The 11,953-nt window shown below is 49.1% G+C and overlaps 1 protein-coding gene across 1 annotated transcript; it reads left to right on the forward strand.

Annotated features, from left to right (window-relative positions):
- The first annotated feature begins 726 nt into the window (after positions 1-726).
- On the forward strand, positions 727-11,751 carry LOC142557335 (uncharacterized). Its single transcript, XM_075669093.1, has 5 exons — positions 727-829; positions 1,638-1,790; positions 3,948-5,541; positions 6,856-6,996; positions 11,413-11,751. Exons 2-5 carry the CDS (start codon positions 1,680-1,682, stop codon positions 11,469-11,471), a joined length of 1,905 nt encoding a protein of 634 aa, XP_075525208.1. The 5' UTR covers positions 727-829; positions 1,638-1,679; the 3' UTR covers positions 11,472-11,751.
- The last annotated feature ends 202 nt before the right edge of the window (positions 11,752-11,953 follow it).

Consider the following 11,953-nt stretch of genomic DNA (forward strand, 5'->3'; position numbering starts at 1 on the left):
ACAGGGAGCGGGAAAGGTAACAACCGTAACGCTAATGCACGCGAACGTATAGAAACCAAATGGGACCGGTGCTTCAGGATGTAAGAGCAGAAAGAACGTAACGCGCAGGAACGTATCGACGAGGTTCCATACTGTATGACGCAAATATCAGATTATAGCCACCGATATATTCAACGCACCGTGGGTGCCACCCAATACCAGAGGTCACGCCGAGAGCAAGTTCTGTGTCTTTCTTTGGTGAGTGCCGATGACGCCATATATGTATATTACGTCTGTGTGAAAAAATATTCAATTTTACGAGGTTTCTGCGACGCATCCGCTCGCATTCCAAACTCGTGACCCCGTACGGTGGACTGCTGTCAATGTACATTTTCTAAAACTAGGCTAGTTTACTTCGAAATACCGCCGCAATTGGGTTTTCGTGCAGTTTATTCTGCGAAAATCCAGCGTGTAGCACATAATCTAGAGGCATATAATAGTAACACCGAGGGTGCTATGGGAAGTGCTACGTCATCGAGGGCGGCACAGGATGATGAGGATTGCCGACGTAAGGACATCCTTCAGGGATAGAACAGGTTTTCGTGGCGATACAGACGACATGCTTCGGGCACCTCTTGCAGATGCCGTCACCCTGCGGAGATTTTTTAAAAAATAAATTGGTTGATGGTTGCTGCTGCTACTGATAATAACAAAACCGAAATGCTCCATCGTAGAAACGAGGAAGAAGAGCGAGTCCTCGCGAGGCACGCGTTTTAACCTGCTGGCTCGTGCGCAGAAAAGAACACGACGGCATCGCTGAGGACAGGAGCAGAGCAAGAACAAGAGAACGGTAAGCAGGCAACGCACCACAGTTTATTATTTCCGCTCGCCTCCTCTTCGGGTTCTTTTTTTTTTTTTTACAGCGAAGCTTTTAAGGGCTAGTTCCCCCAGGATCGTGTCCGTGTGCAGACGCAAAGCAATTGGCTGTTAAGACTCACGCTGTGGTAGGGGGCCGCAGTTTAATTTTGACCGGCGGGGGCTCTTTAACGCGAACGCAACGCATGGTCCTTGCACTCCGCCCTCACCGGGAAGCGCCGTTGGGATCGAACCCGCTACCTCGAGCTCCACAGCGTCACGTCTTAGAATGAGAGACGCATGTGAGTTGGGCTAACCATGCTGACAGCGCTCATACCAGCACCGAGGACGGTGAGCAACGCACGCATAAGCGTCCCTCCGGTCGCATGTCTTCCTTTCGGTGCTTGTCCTAACGCACTGTTAGGAATACCGCCAGCAAGAAGAGTCGTTGCATGCTGTTTCCCACCCCGCGTCGTCGTAAGATATCTAGGTATCGTATACACTCGTGCATATCGGCACCGGAGGTTTAACTACTCGATCTCGGGCGTACACCTACAGAATTGTTCGTTACTCCCTTTCAGTATCGCCCCGTTTAATGCGCCGCATGAAGCAAGCGGCGCTTTTTTTCTCCCCATAGAATGCGTTGCTCTTGAGCCTGCAATGTACGTACCAAGATGTGCATTCTAATAGCTTTTGCGTTGCGGAAAAGTTAGCCGGTATTTGCCCCAGCCCATGCAGGAGATTTCGGGCATAACGATGACAGTGAGCGGCATATACAACATATCACTTTGCTTTTGGCGCAGCCTTGCGAGGAAGTGACCTGCCGTTCGCCATTCTTCCATCCCATGCGGCTGTGTCTCATTAGCCGATCGCTGACCACAGGCCGTCCACGGGCAGCCCAGCGCGCTGTTTTGCCAAGGCTCGGTCATCTGGCAGTCTTTCACAGTGAATACCAGGTAGGCCATGGCCTCACTCTTTGTCGGGTTTGGATGGTGCATACATCCTTAAATAACATTCTGTTTGAGGGCCTGTAAAGTACGCCGTTCTAACGTTCCACGCTATGTTTTGTTGTCCATGCGATGTATACAAGTGCAATAAGATGAGCTACTGGAATTCAGTCGGGACCGAGCAAATTGTTTATTAAATTAATGCCATGGAAGCTTTAGTATGAGTTGGTCACTGTAAAGACGGCGTTCACTGACACACACAAAAAGGTTTTGTATAAACGTAGACAAGCCTGCTTCTTGACATGCCGTATGATGTTGGCATAGAATTTCCTGTAACAGGAGTTTTAGAGCCACTCCAAGCGAATGTGCCTTAAACACATGCAAATATGTTTTATTGGTTCATTAACAATCAATAAGAACGTTGAATTAGTACTTGCAAGTTACAAAACTAGTAGCAAGCTTTGTTATTTAGGCGGCTATACAACAGGAATTTCAACCTTGCGATTCAGAAACAAAAGTTTTCAAAAGGCAGGCGTTGCGAAGAACCATCAGAGGTACAGCGTAAGCTTAAAGACACGTTAATAGTTTACACGTACAGTTTGAGTTTCAGCCCGTTTGTCACTATGAGCAATATTTGTCGGTGATAGAAAGGTAGTTTGGGTGACCAGTGTTTAATAAATCGATTTTTTCTGATTAGTCAATCTCCTACATAGCTCGTTTTCTTCCTTTCCTTGCTGCACGAATAGCAAGAATAGGCAGCTTCCACAGCTCCTTTTCCCGCGGAGAACCTTCGAAGGTAACAGAAGGCCGTACTTCAGAGTATTTATTTCTTTATTTATTTATTTATTTGACCATACTGCTGAATGGTGAATTAAGGTGACTGAAGCGACTGCCTGCGCCGAAAGCGATGTCATGGCCGGCATGTTCTGAACATCTTTTATTACATTAGGACCAGCATCCTTGGTCACTATATATATATATATATATATATATATATATATATATATATATATATATATATATATAATATCTCGAGACTTACTATAGTCGTAGTTACTGTATAATGGCGTCCTAGTATTAAGAGTGTTGGACGAAGGGGATGTTGATCACAAGAACCTACGAACACAGCGATAGGACACATGAGGCAAGTCTCTTAGGTGTCCTTTTAGTGCGTTCGCCCTTGTTTACTTTCATGATTATCCCCATGATTATCGTCATCAGTCTATTTGTTGTCCGTTGCAAGACCAAAGCTCTCGCAAGCTGTCTCCTGTTACCCTTGTCTTGCGTCGCTTGACTCTAAGTATCTGTACATTTCCTAATTTTGCCACGCGACCCCCTCGTCACTTAAAGCAATCTCACCCAGCATTATAAGTTAGTCAAGAGAACCATGCTGCTACCGCACGAAGCACTCAATAAAGCACAAGAAGTCACGTGCAGGCGGCTTCAGACGGGCACACACCCATGGCCGGCCTTCATGCACAAAATCTTTCCGGACGCGCACCCTAACAATGCGTGTCGCTTTTGCAAAGATATCTCTAGCCTTGCTCACATGCTCTGGGGTTGCCCCTGGCGCCGGGGGCCAGGACCACAGGGATGAGTGGGACCGAGCTCTACGCAGCTCGGACCTTGAACCACAGCTCTGGGCTGTCCATCGGGCCCGCGATGCGGCGGAGGGACATGGACTCTGGTCCCGCATGGTCCCGACGTGAGAGCGGCCCACTACGCGCTAATCGTGCGCACCGAGGGACCTCAAGAAAGTTATTCATCCATCCATCCATCATGCCACCTGCTTCCCACCAGGTCGTTAAAGTCGTTAAAGACTATTACGAATGAACCAAGGCTGTGAAGGACGGTAGTTGGGACAGTGTGAACAAACCTCGTCTTACGTGCCAAGCACCTGTTCTCACGATAAAAACGCACAGACCATCACCAGGCATGGCCAGGCTGTATGCACGCTAGATGCGCTCGTAACCAACTCATGTAGAACCAGGCAGCTACTAGGCATTGCTAGAGAACCCGAGAGCTGTAATTTGCATTCTACGTGAATCGTCTTTGGTCAAGGCGTTTCGTGTAGAAAAAGTAAGGCGTATGTAATTCTGCTCTAATGTGATACCAGCCCCCAGCTTCTGTAGCTCCGATCCATACGCTTGACAAATTCGATCGCAGGCAATCGCCGATGGGTTTCCAAGTCATGGAGTCGCGCCTGTGTCCCGAGCTGCAGCCTCCGTTCACTCGCATCAGGCTCGGTCCACGTGCATCGGGCTCGTCCTGCTGTCGCTGCCGGTGGTGGTCACAACAGCGATGCTCAAGCGCACCCGAAGTCATCGAGGGTTGTCGCAGCGGCTACGTGAGAGCGCCAGCGCGGCCGAGCGCTCGACGCCTCGGTCAGCGCAGCCGCGCAACACTACCTCACATGGCGGTTTGCCGCAGCGGCTACGTGGGAGCGCCAGTGCGGTCGCGCGCTCCACGCCTCGGCCCTTGCAACTACGCAACACTACGTCACGTGGCGAGTTGCCGCAACGGCTACGTGGGAGCGCCAGCGCGGTCGTGCGCTCGACGCATCGGCCCGCGCAACTGCGCAACACTACCTCACGTGGCGGTTTGCCCCAGCGGTTACGTAGGAGCGCCAGCGCGGCCGAGCGCTCGACGCCTCGGTTCGCGCAACTGCGCAACACTACCTCACGGGGCGGGTTGCCGCAGCGGCTACGTGGGAGCGCCAGCGCGGTCGTGCGCTCGACACCTCGGCCCGCGCAACTGCGCAACACTACGTCACGTGGCGGGTTGCCGCAGCGGCTACGTGGGAGCGCCAGCGCGGTCGTGCGCTCGACGCCTCGGCCCGCGCAACTGCGCAACACCACCTCACGTGGCGGGTTGCCGCAGCGGCTACGTGGGAGCGCCAGCGCGGTCGTGCGCTCGACACCTCGGCCCGCGCAACTGCGCAACACTACGTCACGTGGCGGGTTGCCGCAGCGGCTACGTGGGAGCGCCAGCGCGGTCGTGCGCTCGACGCCTCGGCCCGCGCAACTGCGCAACACTACGTCACGTGGCGGGTTGCCGCAGCGGCTACGTGGGAGCGCCAGCGCGGTCGTGCGCTCGACGCCTCGGCCCGCGCAACTGCGCAACACTACCTCACGTGGCGGGTTGCCGCAGCGGCTACGTGGGAGCGCCAGCGCGGTCGTGCGCTCGACACCTCGGCCCGCGCAACTGCGCAACACTACCTCACGTGGCGGGTTGCCGCAGCGGCTACGTGGGAGCGCCAGCGCGGTCGTGCGCTCGACGCCTCGGCCCGCGCAACTGCGCAACACTACCTCACGTGGCGGGTTGCCGCAGCGGCTACGTGGGAGCGCCAGCGCGGTCGTGCGCTCGACGCCTCGGCCCGCGCAACTGCGCAACACTACCTCACGTGGCGGGTTGCCGCAGCGGCTACGTGGGAGCGCCAGCGCGGTCGTGCGCTCGACACCTCGGCCCGCGCAACTGCGCAACACTACGTCACGTGGCGGGTTGCCGCAGCGGCTACGTGGGAGCGCCAGCGCGGTCGTGCGCTCGACGCCTCGGCCCGCGCAACTGCGCAACACTACGTCACGTGGCGGGTTGCCGCAGCGGCTACGTGGGAGCGCCAGCGCGGTCGTGCGCTCGACGCCTCGGCCCGCGCAACTGCGCAACACTACGTCACGTGGCGGGTTGCCGCAGCGGCTACGTGGGAGCGCCAGCGCGGTCGTGCGCTCGACGCCTCGGCCCGCGCAACTGCGCAACACCGAAGGTGAGCGCATGTTTTGTTGATCTCAAACTTTTCAATATATATCGTTGTATCGTTATCGCGGAACCAATAATGACGTCTTCGTATGGCGTTGAATAGTAATTCGGCAGCACTGCAATGCCACCGAATGCCGAATTCTATGCGACACTTGAAGAATAAGCAGACTGTCATAATCAAGACTGATTACACTCATTGCAGCCAGCTTTATTCAGAATATAACTTAGTGGCTGTATCACGTCGACTTTCGAGAGTTGCCGAAAGCACTGCCATACGGCCAGTCCATGACAGCATAAAGAATTAATGCAATGATGGTACAAAACCAAGCCTCTCTGATTGGCTCAAAACCCGAACATGACCAACTGTGACAACGTTGTGTAATTTGACAGCATTCGAATTGGCCCTTCCGAGCGTAGCAAACCTCAGAAATGTTGCTTTTGCAGACAGGCAGTTCTGTCGTTTAGGTGCCTTTCTGCATATATATATATATATATATATATATATATATATATATATATATATATATATATATATATGAATGCAGCAAGGTCGGCCTGAGCCATAGCTTGCTCTGGCATGCATAAGGGCATAAGTGAACAGAGTGAACGCTGGTCGAGTGCTTGTGCGTGTCCAGTGTGTCCAGTGCTTTCTTTGCATACGCGTCTGTATCACTTTTTTAATGCGTTGCTATTAGGAGTGTCAATATGGAAAGAATTGTATGTTAATGAAGTGTGGGAAGCCAACCACGTGGCATAGGTAGAGAATAAATGAGAGAGCTCAGAAGAACGTGCACGCATATATAGTGCAACTGGAGCCGACTTCACAAAGCTTTTCGTTCTTACGTTCTGTCTGTCGTTGGCTAATCGCCTTCGCTAATGATATGTCCCACATCACTATTGGTTGGCACGAACGCTTTTAGCGTAAGAACGTTCTTGTGAATACGGGTCCTGATGGCCTGCTCCCGATCACCACCAGTTAGGCACTTACCTGCTCGAAGATGCAGCGCGTGTGTCGAGTGAGGTGCGACGAAATGCTCACGCATTTCTCTCGCATTTACCGCTAAATGTTCACTGAAGTTGTTTTCATTCACAAGTATGTACCAACTCTCCCAGTCGGAAACTCTTGCTGAAGTTCAGAATGGCCAGTGTCCAAGCCCACGCCCCAGTGACGGGTGCCCTGTGTCTAGCAGAAACCAATATCGAACATCGTGTTTTTCTTTTTCTTTTTTTTTGCTGGCTGATTTCGGGATGCCGAAATACGTCATGTTTCCATATTTTGGACGTAACCTATCATAGCGTGCATGCTTCTTCTCTAACGCAGGAAACGCTGGGCAGCGGCGACGACCCGTGCGACAACCTGTACGAGCACGTGTTCTCGGGGTGGCTGTTGTGGCTGTCGGTGACGCTGCTCGAATTGCGCCTGGCAGAGCGCAGGATCTCGATGGCTCCCAAAAAGGCAAGGGTGCGTAGCCACACATTTACCCGTCTCCCCGATACTCTCTCACAAGCTCAGTCTTCATGATAGAGATAGAGTTTTAACTCGCCGTTACCACGCACCGATGCCGCACTTGCAAGTTGGCGGGGCCAGTACTCGAGCGTAGTACGTCATCAAACGGAGAAACTTTGAGTAAAAGCTCGAAGCCTTGAGACACATACAACATGCTGCTCTAACTTAAAAATACACATACATTTTTTTGTGTGTTGCAGAACCAATACCATTAATATTTTGTCTTCTGGCACTTCTAGAACGATCAAGTTGAGGTTGTTGTGTTTGCAGCTGTAGTGGTATGAAAGGGCGTATTCTCTGTACTGGATTTAGCGCGAACATACCTTCGAAGCCTCTCTCTTTCGTGCCACGTACGTATGACCCTGTGTTATTCTCAGAAGAGCCATGTCGACATAAAGTAGGTTTTATTTCTGTTTATACCGATTAAATATATATGAATTATATAAAGACGTCTTTCTTGTTATTATTTCTGTGATATATTTTCTGGTCTAATGGATTCTATACGGCAATTCGTACTGTTCAGTTGAATCAACTGCAGAGGTGGACACTACTAGCGAAAAAAAAAACGCATTGTCCAGGAAGCTAATTGAAGAAACTGCATAATGAACTTGTGAAGTATTCAATGTGGAACACACGTTAGAAATGCAAAATTGATGATGAGCAGTAGTGATGCCATGTCTCCCTTAGTATAAATGGTGCAAATAGTATGATTTTCGACATATCCTTCTACGTATCCTTCCGCTAAAGTAATCCATTCGCGTTCCAGGCAAGATTGTCCCAGTCTCTTAGAGGGAGTCTATTAAGCCAGCGTATTCGGCAGCACACACGGATAAGGCCTTTGTTAATTGTAACGGTTTGGATAAGGGTATTGGTATAATCCGGTGGTGTGATTTGTGCGGCGCGGAGCACTGGTGTGCGAATGGAAAAAGATCGAACAGTTAGCGATAGGACAAACGCGAGCTTTGTGCTTGTCTTTTTTTCGCTAGCCATTTGTTCTTTTTTTTTTCTTTTCTTACCGCACTCCAGTGCTTCGCGATGCAAAAACCATGCCATGAACTGTAACGTCAGCGTATTCGGTAGCAAACTCGAGCATGGCGTTTGTCCTATGGTTTTGTGCTAAGACGTGAAACAACTATTTCCTAGCTTTGCTTCTTCAATTGCTACGTGTACCGTAAGGTGAGCAATTAAAGAGCTTATGCCTGACTCTTAACAATTTCTGGTCCAATAGTGGTAATCATAACGTTTTACAACCAATTTTGGACATGGGAAAGGAATAGGAATACCAAGACTTGTCTCAGAAATCTGAGCGTTGGCATCTCAGATTACGAGACTTGTGAATTCTTGCCACAGGTAAATGTGGTTTTACCTGATGTTGAGCATTTGTACATGCGTCGCATCAAGTCCAGGTTATGCCTTCGTACAGTGTCGCTAGAGCATGCCGCCTAAGCCATATAACTTCTGGTGGCACGAAATTCTCGTCAAATATTTTGTGGTCATAATTCCCACCTTTTCAATTATGAACAAAGTATTTCAAGGAAACATGCGGGATCTCTAACCCCCTAATTTCTTGGCGATTCACGGGAGAAGCTTTTGATATGATTCCAAAATGTGCACTAAGAATGTGTGGGCTTTTTTTTTTTGCTAGTATTTTCTTATTGAGATGCACGAAATATAAATTTCTCACTTCATAGATAAATTTTGCACCAGACAGGGCTAAGTACCCACCAGGCAACTGTTACCTCTCATGCAGGTAATATCCAGGTTTTGTAGAAGTTTACCCGAAAAGAATGAGCAGCGCTCTCTCACAGGCGATCTTTAACAAATGCAATTAAAACAGTATATAGAATGGGTGTCTTTTTACCTAGAGATAATATTTGTAAAATCGAGTTGAATGCATTAACTTCCAAATGACTGGCGCAATGCAATAGTAATTCCTGTTTTCAAAGGTGGCGATCGCATTCAAGTAAACAATTGACATCCGTTATTAATGACGTCAGTATGCGGCAAGCTTTCGGAGCACATTATAGCAAAACGTGTTATCGGCTTTTTTTTTAATCTAACCAGTGACTTTGCCCAGATCAGCACGGATTTAGGGAACTGCCTTTCTACGGTGACACAATAATTAGGAACACTTGTGAGTTCCACTTGAACGTAGACACCTGCAAACAGATTCAATAAGTGTTGATTTTAGAAATGTATTTGACACGATTTCTAAATGCAAATTGCTTTTTAATCGCTAGGAATAAGTAAAGGACTGAGTAAACAACTATTAAAAATGGCTAAAGGCTTATTTATCTGTGTGCAAGTAGGCAGTAACAATAGGCAGTTGTTCTTCCAAGCCCGTTCAGCTGCATTCGGGGGTTCTCCATGGATCCGTTTTGAGGTCAATACCGTTATTTCTGTATGTTAAGGATATTTCTTCCCTAGTTGAAGCACATATACAAATGAAGCTTTTTGTCGATGATTGTTGCCCCAATAGCATGTGAAGATGGCCAGATTAAACTGAACGGACGTTTACAGGCTCTAGATGGGTGGTGTGCGAAATGAGACATGGAAATAAACTATAGTAAAGCAACATTTACGCATATTAACAAAAGCAAGCGCCAACTTTCCTTTGTGTACAATATCAGAGATCATCTTTTAGAGAATGCAAATTGTTTCAAATACCTAGGAATTACGTTATGCACACGTTGCAATGGCACTCACACATTGATATCGTTTGTTATAAGGCGCATCAAAAGCTGTCCTCTCTAAAGAAAAGGCGAAATTATGCTGCACGAGAGGTGATGTTAGCAGCCTGTAGTATTTTTGTTCGCGCGGCCTTTGAGCATGCTTGTGTGGCGTCGAATCCGCATCGAAAAGTTCGGAAGGCTAAAATTGAAAGAATGGCAGCCCGTTTTATATGCTTCAAATAACGACGCAGAAATTCTGCTTTACGGCCATGTTATAGTTATGCAAGCTAGACTCACTGGATAACCACAGACGTAAGCATAAGCTAAAGTTTCCTTTTTAAGATTAGAAAGGACACACAAGGGTAAATAAGGAGTTGTATTTGGCAACCTCCAAGAAGAAGCCGTGCTCGTACAAACTGCAGCAGAGCTAATCAGCTTTGCTGCAGAATCGCAGGGCACCCCTCTGAACCCTTGCGTTGCTTTTTGACCCCGTCAGTGAATCACTCAGTCAACCCTGTCCCTCATCATCATCGTAATAATCATAATCTGCCTACATTTATTGTCTACAGCGAGATGAAGGCCTCTTCCAGCAGTAACCAATCACCACTGTCTTGAGCTCGCTGATTCCAAGTCGTTACTTAAAATTTTCTAGAGTCGTACCACCACATAGTTCTCTGCCGTCATCGCCTGCGTTTCCTTCCCTTGGCATCCATTTTCTAACTCTACAGACCACCGGCTACCCGCCCTACGCATTAAATGGCTTGTCCAGCTTCATTTTAATGCGTTCGCATTCTTATTGTATCTCGCACGCTTCTGGGGTATTTGTATCTATGTATATAACCGTTATCCCGCCTACCTGGGTCACTGGTTATTTCGTGGTCGTATGGTTAGCGCATCGGGCTACTGCGCCGAGGTAACACGGTTCGAAACCAACCATCGCAGCAACTTTGGTCACTGATTATGCGCCGATATGTACAGTCGTGTGCAAAAGTTTGAGGACCAGAGTTGCCGCTAAGTTTCTTCTCAGCCTAGGCATAGAAGGGTTGAAATCAAGTGTACTTCCCACGCGCGCCTGCTTGACTAGCGCCATGCCTTTATACGATTTCACGTTGCAAGGCTGTGCTGAAGAATTTTTTTTTTTTTTGCATATACCACGGTCTCTAGACTTTTGCAAAATGCAAAGTTGCATTCGTCTGCGAATAAGCTATAGCTTCTGCCCAGGCTGCACTAGCATAAACCCTTGTCGCCGCCTATCGGCAGCTGCGGAAAGCAGCCGTTCCGGGATGATTGTCGTGTGTTCCCCGATTCTCTGGAACACACGGCAACGCTAACGAAACAACTACGACACAGTGCAACAACAAGGCTGTTGCGCCTTCATTTGTGTCAAATGCAGAACATCGTGATCAAAGCAAAGTGCGTCACGTATACTGGCAATAAGAAAAAAAAGTTCACAAATAATCCGCAATTTGACGTAATCTTATCTCTACAAGTTGCACTTGTAATGTATGAAGCACGTGTAGCTATTCAGTACAAATCGTCGTAGGTTTAAAGCAATAAACAGCGGTGCGGAACGCACGTAGTTGAAACATCTTATAACCGTATTGCTTTGCGCAGCTTCCGCAGCATTGCCTGCCAAGTATGTAACGGAGTACAGGTTTGTGATTACAGGTGGCGCTGCGTGTCATTCTCGATTGCGCAGGCAGACGGCGCCACCAAGTGGACAGTTCTGTGATGGCACCGCCATGTTGTTTACTCTGACGCCAGCCAGGCTGCGCCGAGTAGGGCCACGACTGCAAAGGTGCCTGTGCAGCTCGTGTTTTGCGGCGTACGCGGAGCAGCGCAGGATCTGCGCAGCGGCCGCGTTTCATTCGCCGTTTCTGGCTGAACGCGCTACTCTGCCACGTCGACACGCTGGCTTCATCACGCTCGAGTCGCCGGCGTGCGACTCCCGTGCATAACTGCTGGATGAGAAAATTTGTTTATCGACTTGAATGCAGGTGTCTGCGTAATTTAAAATAAATTCAGCTCATCTATCGAATCAGCTAGCCTTTTCTTTCCTAATACATAAATACTTGAAGCAATGTATCCTGCTTCCCCGTGCTCCCGTGCCTGTGAGTCCTGCTCTACCAGGATACCACTTGTCCAAGCCATGGGGCGTCAGGAGCCATCCAATGCTGGCCTGGACTCTGTGTGCGCCGTCGTTCCTTCCAGCCTAACTGGCCGTTTCCCGGTTTCGCATG

Source organism: Dermacentor variabilis, chromosome 9 (genome assembly GCF_050947875.1).
Source record: "Dermacentor variabilis isolate Ectoservices chromosome 9, ASM5094787v1, whole genome shotgun sequence".
Taxonomy (NCBI): domain Eukaryota; kingdom Metazoa; phylum Arthropoda; class Arachnida; order Ixodida; family Ixodidae; genus Dermacentor; species Dermacentor variabilis.

Coding starts and splice junctions, on each gene's coding strand:
- LOC142557335 (XM_075669093.1), top strand. CDS start 1,680: ATGCGGCTGTGTCTCATTAGCCGATCGCTGACCACAGGCCGTCCACGG. Junction 1,791..3,947: donor TCTTTCACAGTGAATACCAG/GTAGGCCATGGC, acceptor ATTCGATCGCAG/GCAATCGCCGATGGGTTTCC. Junction 6,997..11,412: donor TGGCTCCCAAAAAGGCAAGG/GTGCGTAGCCAC, acceptor TCGATTGCGCAG/GCAGACGGCGCCACCAAGTG.